At 41.5% G+C, this 18164-nt stretch overlaps 1 protein-coding gene across 1 annotated transcript in view; it reads right to left on the bottom strand.

Annotated features, from left to right (window-relative positions):
* Nucleotides 1-18164, bottom strand: part of VPS13A (vacuolar protein sorting 13 homolog A) — a 186351-nt gene that overhangs the window by 145934 nt on the left and 22253 nt on the right. Inside the window, exons 2-10 of the mRNA XM_006035364.3 lie at nt 7664-7707; nt 6871-6913; nt 5786-5881; nt 5340-5441; nt 4331-4440; nt 3407-3466; nt 2759-2818; nt 2480-2560; nt 1978-2035 (exon numbers count right to left, since the gene is read on the bottom strand). Of these exons, the coding sequence (XP_006035426.1) occupies nt 1978-2035; nt 2480-2560; nt 2759-2818; nt 3407-3466; nt 4331-4440; nt 5340-5441; nt 5786-5881; nt 6871-6913; nt 7664-7707 (654 nt within the window). The remainder of the gene's footprint in view (nt 1-1977; nt 2036-2479; nt 2561-2758; nt 2819-3406; nt 3467-4330; nt 4441-5339; nt 5442-5785; nt 5882-6870; nt 6914-7663; nt 7708-18164) is intronic.

Raw genomic sequence — 18164 nt, 5'->3', positions numbered from 1 at the left:
TACAACAATATCTGGGTGCAATGAGCTGTTAGTCACAACCTAGTTAGTGCCGTTTACAGCAACTGTCCCTATGTACACTGAGACAGGCCTTGACCAGCCAATCCTGTAGGGTATTATAGCAAAATTGCCACGCTCCTGCATGGGGTTTGCAGTTATACAGGTCATGGGCAGGGTCTTGTTCTCATAGAAGCAGCTCCACCAGCTTCTGTCCCAGTGGCCATAGTGGATGGCTCCATTGAACAGGAGCTAGTTGAGGCAGGCCTGGTGGATGAAGCACCACTCTGCAAACCAGGTAAAGTTGCCTCAAGGCAGGAAGCGTTTGCTGGTGTTCCCCTTCAAAGTGACCTAGCTGCAATTTCCCTGAAAGGTCACTGGTGTACTTCACTCAACCTCTCTCGGGAACCTCTCCAGGCAGGTCTTCACTCAGGAGGTGATGGTGATCCAAATGAGAGCTGCAGTCAGGAGCAATGGGACCCCTGTACTATGACAAACTATAGCAGCAGTTGCACTTGCTAAGGTACTGCATAGCATTGCAGGCACAGGACCATAGAAAATCAAAGTCCCTACCATCTTGCCCGGGCTCTCCCTCCAGAGACTGACTAAACAACGTGGCATGTCCTTGATGAATGGCAGACTAGTGATCCTCTCTTTGACAGCTTCTCTGAGGGGGCACTTGCAGCAATGCTGATCACCAGTTCACGGAGGTAGGTCAAGAGGCAGAAGGCATGTCACTACTGCAAGTCATTACTACAGCAGGTCCTAGCCACGAAAATATTTCAGACAGCCCTTCTTCTGTTACTTGAATTAGAGTCCAGGGCTGGGAGGGGTACCAAGATGGAGACATAAACATCAATGGATGCTAATTAGAAGGTTCCCTAATGCAGTGGTGAGCAACCATTACCCTCCAGATCAGATCTGGTCCACAGTAGCTCAGGGGATGAGCAACATACTCTGGTTGGGCACCAGTAAGGCATTACCACAGTCCCACAGCATGCCAAGTTCCACCAATACCCTTCACAGAAACCCAAGATCAACCCCAGGGTCCTTAGGATTTCAGAACTCTATCTACTCCCTCTGCCCAGCACAGCCTGCTCTGTTCCCCCACCCAAATCTAACCCATTCCATCACTGCTGGCCACCTGAATCGATGAGTAAACACGCATAGAGGTTTATGTACACCTGAAGGGAAGGACAGAGATTTACACCTTTTGGCAGAGGGCTGGGTCATAAACAGTGGCCCATGGCAGAGAATAGTTCCCAACCCCTGCCCTAAAGCACCTGTTAACCTGTAAGGGCCTCTTTTGAATACCCTCTAGATCACAAGGTGCTCAACCTTTTTGTCCTGTGGACCAGATGGGCAGTGGCCAATCTGTCCACAGCATGCAGGGCTGATGCTATAGCAGGGGTGGGCAAAATGTAGCCCACGGGCTGGATGCGGCCTGCCAGGCCATTCTATCTGGCCTGCGGGGCCCCTAAAAAGTTTAGGAAATTAATATTTATCTGCCCCTGGCCGGCTGTCATGCAGCCTTTGACGGCTTGCCAAAACTCAGTAAGCAGCCCTCTGCCCAAAATAATTGCCTACCCCTGTGCTATAGGAAGGGAAGGGGGTGAAAGGGTATGGCTCAGCCCCCACCCAGCCAAGCCAGGCAGGGGCCAGAAGTATTAATTGCCACTGCTCCCCCACTGCCAAATTTCCTGACCAATGAGGATCCCCATGGACCAAATGCCATCAACTCTGGGGGCTGGGTGGTGAGCACAGGGAAGATGGGTCCTGGTCCTAATCCCCCTTGCTTCAAAGAAGTGACAGACGTTTCTGGAAAGTTCTGTCTAATCTGATCTATGGACATGAAAAATTAGTAGTCAGCATTTTGCTTTATTTAAAACTCTTAGTATAGTATAAAATATCCATAAAACTAAAGAGTTCTGTTAAGCATTACATGTGAAATAAAAAGTACATTCAGAGAAAACCGCCACTTACCAAACTCATAACCATCTGGAATCATATTTTGGCAGGCAACTCCTTGCTTTAAATTATTCTATATTAAAAAAATAAAATAAAATCAACTTTGAGAACTTAATTTCCATGTCAGTCAAATAACTTTATATAAAATTTGAAAATGTTTTAAAATGTGCTTTGTAGAAAGACTGCCTCTGAATTAGTTTGCTAGAAATAGATGCTTGCCCTTAAGTGAAATTAAACAAGTCCTTTTAATAAAAAACCTTTGGTTTTTAACAATATGAGCGAGCATAACAACTACTTCCTCCTACAAAATGCAGTGTAATAGCAAACAACCATGGCTAGACAGAGAAAAGTTATAGTTAGTATTGAGGCCACTCACACTTCATCTTCAACATTTTATAAAACATAAGATCTGCCTAAATACACTGTGGTTCAACTTTGTTTATACTAATCTAATATATTCAGTAACATTTCAAATATGATGTCGTTATTAGTATGCTTTAAGTCATATTTGACCTACCAAAGATTCATCATAACCACCATGGTAGAACATCTGAGACTTCACATTCCAGTAGGCAAAAAAGTTATCAAGTCGTACAATCTGAAAACCAAGCAGAATTTTTACAGTCAAACAGATTGATCTTCCAGAACTTTCCACTAAAATTAATTTTCTAATTGATAGTAAATATTCAAATACTCCTCACATGCTCAGCTTCTCTCTCAAGTTTAGGTTTCATAAAATATGCACTCTTTCATGACAGTTTGTTATAGACACTGTGTTGTTGTTATCATACTTTACCTTATAGAACAGCTTGGCAGTTTCATCATGTAAACATGGATTCCAATTTTGATCTGCTGTCTGGAGAGAAAAAATACAGAAAAGTTATTCTGAAATCCACTAGATGCATACTGACCTTTCTGTTCCAATATTAGCATGATCAAATATCAGAAGCAAATAGTAAATATACACTATAAACCTAATTCCATTATTTCAATTTAGTTGAGAAAAGGCATGAATCCTTCCTCAGAGATGAAACCTAGGGCCAGGATTGAGACCCATAACGTATACAGGAAGGGTGCAAGGATGTCCTTTCAATAATTCCGAAGACAGGTAACATATTAAAATGAGGCGTACAGATGCCAGAAAAAAAAACAAAAGAAAAAAAGTTCTTGGAGTTGCCAACTTTCTCAGGTTATTGTAGCATTTGCTGTGCCTTTGGCTAACCAGTACCTGCAAGGATTAGTCAACTTAAACCTTTGTTACATTTCAGGCTCATATTTTACTATTATGCAAAATTTCATCCTATAATACCTCTTTCCTAAAATAGCAAGCTGTCAACAACTATATTCATATTAATTTATAAAATATATTCCAAGTTAGTGTAGAGTATTAATCTAGCAATATTACCTTTTTACTGAATATTATTATTGTCTAAATTTTACTTACTTGCAAACTGAGATTCTGAAGTGAAACACCAAATGACAATGGGTTCTCTCGATTTGTAATCTAATAAGAGCAAATATATAAAAGAGCTATTTTAAATTAGAATACATACAGAAAAGGAACACAATTAGTAATATTTGAATATTTGCCTACAAGGATCTACCAGTTATGTAGTTTTACTTTAGGGATGTAAATACTGATTAAAAAAAATATCCATTTAACCTGTTGTAATTACAACGGTTAAATGATAAATTGGTAGGTGGAAGGAGATTAGTACTAAATAGCCAGGTTCTGCAGACCCCGGTAGCTGCTTGCAGCTTCTCCGCTGCCTATCACGAGCAGACAGGGTTCTGCAGTGGGCAGCAGGGGTTTGCCCAGAGCCCAGGCTGCTCATGACAGGCAGCAGGGAGGCTGCAAGCAGCTGCACTGGGGTCTGCAGAGCCTAGCTATAGGTAATAGTCCCCTCCTTCCCTCCTCCCTCCCACCTTCTAGTTACTGCTGGGCCATCGTACGGCTTCCCATGCCCCCACCCCTCTTCCTGCCAAACTGCATCTTGCCCCATGCTAAATGATACTGGTAACCTAGAACTGGTTATCATTGGGATTATTGGTTAAATGATTAATCATTTAACCGCTCACATATTTATTTTATTCTATGCGCTTTAAGCTCCAAATTTATATCTGCATTTACCAAAGGCTATCTTCTCATTTATTTTTGACATTTTCAAAAATCTGCCAAATGAATCCTGGTTGATTTGCAACAGCACTTATTGTTCACAAAGGCATGACTTAAAAAAGTGCTAGAAATTGGTAAAGTGTTAGAAGTTTCCTTATTACATCAAAAGAGTAAAGAGGAAATAAGAAACCAGATGGGTTCATAATCATTGCAAACAGCTGTTTTCTGTCACATATATACAAAAGTACTCACATCATCTTCATATCGCACATGAATGTTGGAAATTTTCACTTGAAGATTTTTGATGACCTGAGTGACTAACTTTTCTACAAAAGTGTCTTGCTTTTCTTCTTTTGCTTTATCTAAATTGAAGTGCAGAAATCTCTCTTTAGTGTGAAGCAAAAATATATTTAGAGAGGAAAATGAATGAGAGAAAAATAGAACTCTAATCCTATTAATTTTGTAACTGATTGAAGCCTAAGAACCAGTAATAAGAACACTGTAATTCTGACTACAAGAAACATACACTGTATTAAGTGTTGTAAATTAAAAGTAAATTTGCTACATATTACAATTATATAAAACTTTACCTTTTCAGTTTATCTTCATAAGTATTTGCATTATCATCTTCCATGGGCTTCTTTGACTGACAGCTCTAATGATGCATTAAGGACTAGATTTTAAAGATACTTATAAATGCAAATTGACACCCAATGAGATACTCAAAAAATACCAACATTCAGTAAAAGTAGACACACTGCTACTCAGAGAAGAAAGTCAAAACTAGCTTCTAGAAAGGAATAGTCATATAAGTTCTGAAACTTTGGTAGCAAAGTTGAAATTGCTTCATTACAGAGGAGTTATTCAACTTAAGCAATAGTTTTATATAAAGGACATGTATTACCAAAGCCTTATTTAAATTTAGGTTATGTTTGGACCTTTTCTGCAATGAAAGTGCCCTGAAAGTCTAATGACACAAACAAAAGTTCCAAAAACTGGTCGGCATGGAACATTAAAAAAAAAAATCAACACCCTGAACAGAAAAATGTACAGTGGCCATCAGTTCTTAAAAAAAGTAACCAGTACTCATATTATGAATTTTCAAAATACATAATTAAGGGTTTTCAAAATATTTAATGAGGCAGGAACTAAGCCAAATGAATCCATTTGCAGTTAGTTGCAAACTAAACATTTTTTAATGAAAAGGTCTGGCAATAGTTATTTTCCATAAGAAACAAAAATATTTGTTTTCCTTCATTACCCTGATCAGCTATTTTCTGTTTTGCTTCCTCTATTCTTTGTAATTCTCTTTGCCTTGCTTCCAGGAGCTGTCTGGCTTCCTTCTCAGCATCATATTTTATACCTACATAAACAAAATAGAAGAAGTTAAGATCCAAGGTATTTCATAGAGTCTTAAAATTCTGAAAATGTTCTTTGAAGAGTATTTTGATGAAAATATGAAGAATAATTTTAAAATCTTGTTTAATATAAAAATGTGATAGTAAAGAAACAGAAAATTAATAGTTGAAAATATAAACTACTTAAGAACATGACATTATATTATCCAGTTTTGTTGGTTGATAGTAACTACTAACCATAAAAGAAATAGCAGCAGTGCTTAAAAACACAAAATCAGCGTCAAAGATAAAAATAATGTTATATTAAAACACAGAAAAAAAACCATTGTTTTCCTCTTCAACAACTTACTGGCTGTGGGCACTACAAGCAAATAAACTCCGTCCAAAACAGCTTCAACAGGTTGAGTATAAAGATTTTGCCATGGGATCTGTAGGTTAAGTTGACCTATAAACACATGAAAGAAAAAAAGGTTAGCATATATGACGTGTAGTGAAATATTTGATTAAAAAAAATAAATAAAAAGGTCTTACAAAAATCAACCACCACTCAAATACTTAAGTTAGAAGAAAATTATTGTAGCTAGAGTAGACAAAAAATAATTTTACCACAAACGAAAAACATGGTTTGTGACCAGATTATGATCTGTTTCTTTGACATTTAACAACTAGCAAGGGTAACACACAGGAAAGAATAAGATAACTCAAGATAAGGTCAACTGTAACAAGTTTATACCCTTTGAAGTTGTGAATCTGGGTGGCCTAATCAGAAATAAAAAACAAAAAAACAAAAAACTAGAACTCTAGAACTGGAAATTTTCTAGTTGGTCTAATAAAAGGTATCATTTTGGAACCAAGAGTTCTAGCTTTTTGTATGTTTTTTTGTCTCAGACCAACACGGCTACCAAGTACACCCCTGATTTGGGATTCGGTACTTTTCCTTAAAAAAACATTTGCTTTTTCAAGTTAACATTATCAATTCCTGTCAAACTACAACCAGTCAACCACTTTGTGCCAAGGAAACCTTCCCCATCAAGCAGTATGCTGGGAAGGAGATAACAGTTGGGAAAGGCCACTGAAGTGTTAGCACATGGCAGAGTACAGGAAGAAAAGACCTAATATTGTACAGTACTGAATTTTTCTTACAACTGTGTTTTGCTTCTTTAATTTTTCAATTACTATTTACTTCCACTAAGATTTCAGATGAATAAAGAAGTCTCTTTTCTGTTTGCTTTTTAATTCTAGAAGAGTACCTTTTATAGGATTTAAACTGTTCCAGAGAAAAATAATTGGATGGATTCTGTTCAGAGACACCCATAACCCTCTTAAAAATTAACTACCTGAGAAATCTAAGGTCACTTGTACAGAAAGAAAAAACATCTGGAAATTGCTGCTATGTTTATTACATGGTAGGACATATTGCAAACTGCAACTTACCAATATGTCCTGCTTTCACTTTGAATGGTACATCCAACTGACTCTGCAAAGAAAACATTTAAAAAAAAATAACTAAACCAATTTCAATGCAAAGAGAATCTTTGTGTTTTCTTCCTCTGTCCAGGAAAGTTACACTATTATTTAATTACCCTCAAAAGTTTTGAAAAAAATTCTAAATATAAATAAGAAAATGCTAGTATTTAAAACCTTTGCTAATATTTTAACAATTTTAAGATTAAAACCTTAGGAAAAAATATAAGTTTATACTAATTTCTTAGTTACAGTGATTCCAACAGTTGCAGCAGAACAAATGGGGGGTGGGGAATATATATACACACACATATATATATATATATATATATATACACACACACACACACATATACACACACACACACACACACACATATACACACACATATACACACACACACACACACACACACACACACACACATACATACATAAATATAAATATATATGTGTGTGTGTGTGTGTGTGTGTGTGTGTGTATAAATATAAATATAAATATATATACACACACACACACACACACACACACACACACACACACCCCTAAAACACAATTAAAGCAGGCTATTAAAAAAAGAGACCTAGTGGAGGTTTCTCAGACAACTACAGAAATGTATTTGGTAACAAATATCTCCATTTACCATTCCCGTTAAAAAAACCTCACCCTCTTATAGCACATTAAGTATTCAGAGTGCTACTGAAACCTCAATATTACAACCATATTAATCCAGTTTCTCATTTTTGATTTCTTGGAACTTACTAGTGCATTTTCCTTTATTTCAAGATTCTTAAGTGCTACGGCTCCTAAAAGTAAAAAAAGAAATAGGAAATTTGTAAAACAGCAAACAGTTATCTGTCTCCCCTTATCTCTCTCAAAGCTGCCAGCAGATTTCACAGGGAGCATTCAGCAATTAGGGTACCAGTTTGGGACTTTTTATGCAAACATAAGCCACAGATTTTTATCTATACTACATTAACCATTTTCCCCTGAAAACCTCTCACAGTCACCAGGAACAATGATAATCCTGTTGTAAACCAACTGCCTCCTAGGCAGATCCTGACAACAACTGGAAAAAGTATGGGCAGCTAATCTGCACTAGCACTCTCATTGGTACTAACATGCCAGCGTTTCAACAATAACATAAGAGTTTATGAGAAAAACTCAATAAAAACATACAGCCTTTGTTTGTACTAGCTCCTTGTATGTTCACAAAAAACTCCTTTAAAATTATCAGAATTGTCTCCTAGTGTTGGTGTAAATATTATGCATTTCCTATTAATAGACAGAAAATGATAAAAAAGCAAAATTAAGGAAACCCTCTGATGCTGATTCGGCTAATCCACAATGCATTATCTCAGAGGAAAAACTACTACTCCTTTTCTCTAGCTTCAGACAAGACCCTAGTGTCCAGAAAAGGTCATAGGCCTGAAACTGATTCTGTAGCAACAACAATTCCCCACCTCCATCTGCATTTTCATAACTAGCGTACACACTTTCATCTAAAGCAGGGGTATCAAACTCATCCAGTCCTGTGGGGATGCCACATTCAGTGTGTACCCTTGACTGCCCCATGCATGCACTGCCATGTGCACCAGCTCCAGCCCTACATGCCGCATACAGCTCATGCCAACCCAGGCAGCACCGTACCCAGATTCCTGGTGACCCCGGGTGAACTTTTAGTATAGGATCTCACTTCACCAAAGATAATGATAATAATAATAGCCATTTTCAGGCCCCCTTTCTGTCCGAGCCCCAAGTGGCCACCCAGTTCACCCATGTCTGTGCCCGCCCCTGAACCCAGACCCTACACAAACCACATGGTGTGCAGAGCCAGTCCAGGACATGTGCTGCATGTGGCATGCATGCCCCACTCTGGATGAGACCTGCACCCTTCACCCATCATGTGAGCCAGTCCCCAGATCCAATGCAGACCAGCTTCAAATCGAGCATAAAGGGCCGAACTGGCCCTACTCCATGTACTGTTTGCAACACATACGCAGCATGCACCAAACTAGCTCTATGCCTTGCATGCAGGGTGCAGGGCCAAGGCAGTTTTGGCTGCACAGGCCCACTCAGAGAGCTACAGGCAGCACTGTGGACCGGAAGATAGCAGTCCAAGGCCCAGGGCAGGCCCATGAGCTATATCTTTGACACCTCTGATGCAAAACATCACGCTACATCTAATATTCTATACCCTGAAGTGCGAGTACGCTCAAATGTGCGACTACTGTAAAAACAAAACAAAACACAGATGACTACTCAAATCTGCTCTTGGGGTATATACTTAGTTTACATCTGAGGTAACTTATGAAGTTTTTAATACTTTTCAGTCCTGTTAGCACAGGGGTGGGCAAAATGGCGAATCCAGACAGTGACCAGACTCCATTTCCCAGCAGACTCTGCTCACATTGTTGCAGCTGGTTTCAATGGAGACCCCAGGAGCAGCACAGCTGTGAAAGCACAGGAAGGGCTAGGATTTCCACAGAAACGTGCAGCTGGGTGGGGAGCTGATCTGGAGCCAGACCTGGGATCCTGTAACAGTGACAACGTGGTCCAGAGCCAAGGCAGAGCTGCAATCCACTGCCTGCATACCCCTACTCAGGATGTGCGGGTACCGGATCACAGCTCCGCCCCAGCTCCAGACCATGCTGTTACCACTGCAAGGTCCCGGCCCCAGAGCAGCTCCTTGACCTACCATGCACCCTGCCAGTACTAGTCTCTGTGGAAACCCTGGCCACGTGCTGTCATACCCATGCCGCTCCTGGGGTCTCTATGAAAACTGCCTGCAGGGATGTAGGCAGGGGCTGCCGGGAAATTGAGTCCGTGGCAGGCCGGATCTGGCCCACGGGCTGGACTCTGCCTGCCCCTGTGTTAGCACCACATATCTAATGCGACTATATAAGAATGCACAGTTCTTTTGGAAGTTGCTCACAAACAGATTTCTTATCTGAGTTCCAATTATAAAAATCTCTGTAGTTAGGATTTATAAAATCTCTATTGGCATTGCATTTGTCTCAGGACAAGCTGTGCCTGTGTTTGTCCTGAGACAGAAATATCTCAGGATTGGTACGTTACACACACTTTGCCCTTCTAATTAGGGTTTACCGGGCAGCTGAACACAGTCACTTATCTGCTAGGGATTTAATGCTGCAATCCCAGAATAACCATTCCAATGCACCTTGCAATGCCCCCAGATAAACTGTGGGTGCATCAATACGTGCACTTTACTGCCAAGTTAACTAATTAGCTCTGCAGTAAAGCATTACCATCCACATGTACGCTGGTATTATGGCGCAGTAAACTAACCCCACTGTAAAATAGTACTGTCCTAAGGTGGAGTAGTTTATTGTGCTGAAATGCATGTGTAAATGCTTACCACAGGCATAAATTGTGCCCAGCCAGACAGGGGCCTACTCCGCTCTGGCTCAAATTGCTGCTGTCCTGGGTGCACATGTAGATACTGTGCCCAGGAGCAGTTTACTCCAGCACAAATTGCTCTAGAGTTTATTGTATCACATTAATTGTACATGTAGATGTGTTAGTTGTACTGCAGCTAGTTGTACTTCTTATCCCATGAACTTTTAGGATTTATCCCTGGACAACATACATAGACATGTGAAAAACTACACATTGTCTCAAGGATAAAAGGGTTTACCCTGAGATAAATGTGACATCTGTTTGTAGCCTGTGAGAAGTATAAGCCAGAAAGAAACCTTTCTTATTTAACTCTGAAAAAATAAATCTAGTAAAATGATCAAATCTGACATCACAGCTATGCAGATAGACAAACAGAAATTTATGTTTTCAATAAACGTACAATGCATCATATTAAAAAAACACTGAGAAAAAGTTTTGGCTTTAAAAGTTTATTAGTAATGCTTCTTATAATGCTGCACATCTACATATTTGCATTTCTGAGATAGAATGCCTTCTTATGTTGAACTACATCCATTGTGGCTCATCCCTCCACCCCCTTAAAAGATGCCAAGCAGTCCCAGCTGTCCTTCATTCCTTGCTTAATTACAAAATTGTTAACCAAGTACGCTAAGATTGCATCCAAGAGGGAAAAATAAAGTGAGAGAATATGAAAATGTGAGCCTTTTGAAGGACAGCAAGCAAACTCTGAGTTGTATCAAATATTTCCATATCTGAGAAATAAGCAAGAAGTACAACCCTTTCGAACGTGGGCTGAAGCATTATACAAACAAGAACAACAAACTGCCAAATGCATCTGCTTTAGGAAGCAGATCAAAGAAATACTGAAAGTCTACAAAGCAACCAAAACTGCACTGTCCCATATCAGACCTCAGCAATTCTGCAGATAATACACAAGTCCTGCAATTGTATTATCCATCCACCCTGTCATATTTACATTACCACCACCAATGCAGCCATATGTTCTATGTGCGGGCCGGGTGTGAGCCGGGCCCTTTTTTGTGCTCTGCGCAGGCTGTGGCCAGCAGCCCGGGCACGCGGGGTCGGAGAGAACGGGCGACATGCTAGAATTAGGCACGGACTCGTAATGGTAGATTTAAAGATTGTTTACTTACACCGAAGATGGTTGCGGTGCAGACTGGAAAACTTGCTTGAGTTGCAGTTACAAACAAAACAACACGAACATTCACGTGGAGTTTGCTAGGCTCCACGGAAACAGCTCCGGATGCCCTGGACAAGCGCGCCAACAAAACAGAAACTTCGTAGATACGTCTTATAAAAAATTATCACTCGAAGACAGAAAGAGGTGGGCGATGGATCAGGTCGCCAAACTCCTCTGAATCTCACACAGGGTTTCTATTACCCTGCCGTGTACCCAGAGTCCCCACGAGATGGATGTGGAGTCCTCTTCGGCTTGGGCGGAACCTGCTCAAGCCTCTTATACGGCTAGCAGGCCTGTGCCCGCCACATGGGAATAATTAAGATCTAGCCAATAGCGGAGAACAAATTTGCATGCGGGTGGCGGGAAATCCTTTGCACCATGCATTTCTCTTGCAACTTGAGAAATGCACCCGGCAAAGGAAGCTACAAATTGGCGGGAAATTCTCCCTTGCACCGGGGTTCTCCTCTGCAGCAGAAAACTCCACCGTGCAATGAAGCTGCAATTTAGCAGGAATAATTCTAGTGCCGAAGCACACACAAAATCATACCTTTGGGTTATGACACTATACAGGTTAATATACTGTACTTTAGGCCTATGTGAAGCACCAAGTATTCGCTTTGGATTCGGATTCGACGGATTCAGAGGGACAGTGATTCAAATCAGTGATTTTGTTTGGCTGAATCGGATCTGAAGATTCGGCACTGCTTTGGAGATTCGGCCATAGACTAAACAGGCAGCATTCCTCACCTTGCTGGACACAGCTGGCTGTCTTCAGCTGGTAAATCTGTTGCAGTGGGTGGAGGGAAGGGGTATGGGGGCAGATCAATATCCCCACAGCAAGGGAAGGATTGAGGCTGGGACAAGCTGCCCAGCTGGGGAGGGGGGCTGTGGAATCAGAAAAAAATATATGCCTTAAACTTTGATTATTTTAGTTATAAGATGACATAACCGCTTTGTGGAGAATTGCTGGCTCTGTATAGTAGAACAGATAAGAGAAAGTGTTTGTTCTTTGTAACTCCTCTGCAACTGCTTCGCTCACCGCGGCCTTGAAGATAGCAAAAAGTATGTACAACTCTGATTTGCAGGTGCAAGAAGGAGGTTTGTGAACTAACCTCGCCTCCCCCATTAGTTCCCATCCTGATTACAGCAAAGAAATAATGAAGTAATATTATAGCCGCTTTTCATGCTAATTTCACTATATGATCACGTGAGTTGTAAGCAACTGTTAAAAAGTATATAAGCCTCCTGATTGTGCTCTTGGGGGGGGACCCCTTCCAAGTGCTTGGGAAATCCATGTCACTTTGGAATCCCCCCCTACAGCTGTAGTTTCTTTTGAATAAAAGCTTCTGCTGACCTGACCCAAAAGTATGCTGCGTGTGTTTCCACGACAGGGGCATGGGCAGAGCCATCCCTTGGGGTGTGTGGAGCCCAGGGAGAGGGGGGACCCTAAAATTCCCCATAGCTCCTGCCACCAGGCCAGGCCTGACCGAGGTGCATGCGCCTGCCCCCACGCCCTGCCGCTGCTTGCCCAGCCAAAGCAAAGCCACAGCTTGTCCAGGAGGCGCAGGGAGGCCAGGCGAGCAGTGGGAGGGCATAACCCCCATTCCCAGCGCCTTTTGCTGCCCATTCCGAGTGCAGCCTGGCCCAGCCCATCCCACACAGATCCGGAGGCACACACCTACTCCCATGCTATCCCAGACTGGCGGTGTACAGAGGTGGGAGTCCCCCACCCCGAGTCCTGAGCCTCTCTGCCCTGGCTGGGAAGCTTGTCCCAGCCCCAATCCCTCCCTTGCTGGGGGGCACTGATCTGCCCTCCCACACCCTTTCCCTCCCCCCTCCACAACAGACTTACCAACTGGAGGCAGCCGTGTTCAGCGTCCCCAAGGACTGCTGCCTGTTTAGTCTATTGCTGAATCTCCGAATTGGGCTGAATCTTTTCTGAATTGATTTGGAGGCTTCTGATTCAATTTGGAGCTTTTATTGGTCTCCTGATTTGATTCGGAGATCCGGCCACCGAATCAGGCTGAATCTCCTCCAAATCAAATTGGCTACCGAAGCTTTGCACAGCCCTACTGTACTTGTCATTATGGTATCTAAGTGCTTTCCAGCAGCACCTTAATCACCAAGCACGTCTCATGTTTTTTCTTTCATCTGCTCTCCAAAGGAACAAATATGTACAGCAGTTTTGAATTATTAATCTTTATATTACACACATACTGAGAGCTGTGTTAGAAAAAGACAAGATCAATGAAAAATATTGCTTTGAGAGCAGAAGGTAAATTGTAATGATCTTAATTTTCCATGGAAACTTATGCCAGTCTTGGGCATTGTTACCAAAAACTCATTTTTTTTTACCACTCGGTTTCTAGAGACAATACTGATCAGAACCCCTTTTGCAAGCTCAGACACAGAATTAAGATACAGCTACTATTCCCTTAATTATTTTCACTAAATCAGGAGGAAAAACAAAGCAAGAAACAAATTTACACCCTCTCCCTTTATCGTCATGCCCCAAAAATACAACAACAAACACTTACTGCAATGTCCAACTAGCTAGTCTGCAAAATAATATAGCAAAATATAGATTCTCCCCAGCTGGGACAGCACGAGGAAGGAGGGGGAGGTGGTTCAGGAGCTGACATATGGACTGGTAGCAAGTCTTGAATTTGTAGTCTGCCCCCCACCCCCTTCTCCCTCCGGCCTATACCCTATATTTATAGTTGGCTTATTCTAATAATTGTTTTCTGATTCATTTTATTCACATTTATTTGTTTCTCTACAACTTTGAGAATTAGACTGAATGAGTTCTCTTGTATCAATTTAAAGGTGTCAATTAGTTAGTATTTATGTCCATGCAAAAGTTATGTTTCTGGAGAGAAGGATTATATATCTCCTTCCCTTTCCCATCATAGAATGCTGTTCAGTGTTGTCTCACTTTCCCTGCATCTTGTTTATAGTTTTCATTGACAAGGCTGCTTTGTTTTTACAACTTACTTAAGAAACTTAACACAAATAATTATTATAAAACGATATTTAATAATGCATTTGGTTACACTAATAATTTCTATAAACTAAAGCTATTATGTTACATATTTGGATTATCTAATTTAAAACCCTGTGCTTTGTTTAATCTGATCTGGGTCAGCTAGACATGTTACTTGCTTTCATGCCTTTCGTGTCATGTCTGCAAAGGTTCATTCTACGGTCACTTAGAAACAGGCTTTTGGGGCCTCTTGCTTTAGCCACTTCGTAGCTTAGCACAGACCCCTGAAAATTATCTGTACTGGCAACAAGTGATTATACATTTCTGCCTTACAGTATTCCATCAACAAAACACACTGTCATTGAATAGACTTTGAACCAACTATTCATAATTCAGTTCTTCTCATCAAAAGATAAAACATCAAGTTATTGGAGCTGTTACTTCTAACTACCATCAGTGTTTTCCAAAAAGCAATTATTTATTTTCACCTGATCCAACCCAATATTGGTAGCCTTGACCAGTAAACTTTATTCTACTTCCCCATGCTAACACTTATAGCTAAAATGCAAGTTTAAGCACTTACTGTCATAAACTAGGCTTATGCTCTGCTAGGTCCAGAGTCTACATGGGTTTCAGTCACTGACCCTACCTGAGGCCTATGGGCACAACCTAATAAAGCTCTCTCTCTCTCATTAGCTGTTCCTTGACTGTAGAATTTTGTTCTTCTAGTCCAATAAACTTTCTATTTAGATTCCTTCTGAGCAACCATGAAGGAAAAATAACCCATTGTTACATAGCAATTATCTCAAAAGCTAAGGTATTACAAGTTGCGGGAGGACCATTGCCCCAGGTTGTGAGGACAGAAGTTAAACTGCAACCCATGCAAGCTAGCAGAATTCACAATACTGTCAAATGTCTGAAGGTCAAAAAGCAATGTTAAAGAGAGACTTGCTCAGTCAAAAAATTCTGTGTTTTGATTAAAAACCACTAGACTTTGGAAAGAAAGAAAAAAAAAATTCAAAACAAGTCAACTGAACAAGATAGCTTCAGAGGACTTACTTACCCCACCCTGCAGACAAGATTCTCTAATCTAGAAAGTGGTATTAACAAAACAGAACATTTCCATCAAACTGCAAAGACCCAGTTATAAGTACAGCATTACACACTGGCTGCATCTCAACTTACCTGCTGTTATCTCTAAGTACCATACAGAACCAGCAGAAACAGAGAAACTTCCAATTCCAGTTTAAGAAAATTAAATTTGTTAGTGACATTGAATACTGTTTACCTAGAAGGAATCAGAACTCGTGGTAGAGGTGATATCTTTTATTAGACCAACTAGATTTTTGCCAAAAAAAATCTTTAATTGCCAATACAGCTACAACCTGTTTATCTAGAAGTTACTTTTGCACCAGAACGGAAGATAACAATCCATTTGTTAGCAAAGAAGCCTAGTCTGGGCATACTCCCAATGCCAAATGAAGATTTAAGCAAGATTTGTGTTTTTGGAAGTTGAGTCTCTGTCTTGAAAGCTAGAAAAGTGAGCTTAACTCCAGGACCCTAAAGGAGGTTGGACTACAAGAGTACATAATATTTGAACAATTTGGTAAGAAGCACGTTCTAGTCCGTGAGCTGAAATCACTACTATATGAAGGAGGTGAGAAAGGAATTCTCTGATAAGTGTAAGTGACACACCAGTATCAACAAAGTGTTATTTCTTAGAAATCAGTCTTAGGATGCTCACAGAGAAGACCTGAGTGAAGGTGTCATTCAGTTACACTACTAAGTTACCTTTTGGTAACTATTAATAGCAGGCACTGGAAGTAAACAATTGAAGTCAGTACTGCCTTCAGGTAGCATTTAAATGAGAAAAGGGTAATAGAACCTGTTTTTAGCGGGGGGTGAGGGGGAAGACTGGATGGACCAACACAGCATATCCAAATGGAATTAAGGTATCACAAACAAGAAAAGTCAATAGTGGCAGCTTGCTAGAAACAGGTTTCACCATGAAATAGATCTAGGCACCTATGAGCCACCTATGCTATAGCTGAATATCACAACGTGAGATTCTCCTGAATACAAGACAAACATTACACCAACACAGGGTATTTACTATAGTGCTACAGCAGCAGTGAAACATGTTAAATGAGTTTATACCCAGTTGTTTTGGGCAAACCTGGAGAGTTGTGTGTTGTTCATACTGAGCATTAAGAGATTTCATCAAGTAATACAGTGAAGATAAAGGTAATTTAATTTTGTCACTAAACTACAGTAGCTCAGTGAATATCAGGCAGCAGGACCACCCAGATAAGAACAGGGATTTGAATGACAGGGAAGTTGGAGAGAGAGAGATTCATGGCAAGCAGAGGTCCCAAGTCAGTGGGATCCAACCTTTCTAACAGGCATGCCACAAGTTGGCCCTGCATCCTCCCTAAGCACCACTCTGAACCCCTTTCCCTTCCCAATTCATAGATTCATAGATTGTAGCATCAGAAGGGACCACAATGGATCATTGTGTCCGACCCCCTGCCCCTGGCAGGAAAGAGGACGGAGGTCAGATGACCCCAGCCAGGTGACTATCTAGCCTCCTCTTGAAGACCTCCAAGCTAGGTGACAGTACCACCTCTCTTGGAAGCCCATTCCAGATCCTGGCCACCCTTAGTGTGAAAAATTTCTTCCTAATATCTAACCTAAATCTACTCTCAACTAGTTTACACCCGTTATTCCTAGTCACTCCCTGGGGCGCCCTAGGAACAGCACTTCACCTATTCCCCGTTGACCTCCCCTAATAAATTTATAGGCGGCCACAAGATCTCCCCTCAGCCGTCTCTTGTGAAGGCTGAAGAGATTCAGCTGTCTCAACCTCCCCCTGTAGGGTCTATCACGAAGGCCACTAATCATGTGAGTGGCCCTCCTCTGGACCCTCTCCAGATTCTCCGCGTCCCTCTTGAAGTGTGGCGCCCAAAACTGGACACAGCACTCTAACTGCAACCTGACCAGCGCCGCACAGAGGGGGAGCATCACCTCCTTTGATCTATTAGTCATGCACCTGCTAATGCACAACAAGGTGCGATTGGCCTCGTTACACTGCCAGCTCATGTTCATCTTGGAGTCAATTATGACTCCAAGATCCCTCTCTGCCTCCGACCTGCTGAGAAGGACACTCCCCAACCTACAGGTGTGCTGGGGATTCCTCCTTCCCAGGTGGAGTACCTTACATTTATCTTTATTAAATTGCATCCTATTTCTCTCTGCCCATTGATCCAACCTGTCCAGGTCAGCCTGAATCTGCTCCCTGCCCTCCGGTGTACTAACTTTGCCCCATAACTTGGTATCATCAGCAAACTTGGAGAGGGTGCTCTCCACGTCCTCGTTCAAATCGCTGAAGAAGATATTGAGTAATACCAGTCCGAGGACCGAACCCTGCGGGACCCCACTGCCCACCTCCCTCCAGGCCGAGAAGGACCCATCCACCACCACTCTCAGGTGCAGTCCCTAAACCAGTTGGCCACCCACCTGACCGTGTAGGCGCCCACTCCACAGTCTGCTAGCTTCCCAATGAGGATAGGGTGCAAGACTGTGTCGAAGGCCTTCCTAAAGTCCAGGAAGATGACATCAGCCTCAGCTCCCGTGTCCTGGCAGTGTGTGACCTGGTCATAGAAGGCTACAAGGTTTGTCAG

Source organism: Alligator sinensis, unplaced genomic scaffold, assembly GCF_000455745.1.
Source record: "Alligator sinensis unplaced genomic scaffold, ASM45574v1 scaffold728_1, whole genome shotgun sequence".
Lineage (NCBI taxonomy): Eukaryota > Metazoa > Chordata > Crocodylia > Alligatoridae > Alligator > Alligator sinensis.
This window is presented reverse-complemented; position numbering and strand designations above follow the sequence as displayed.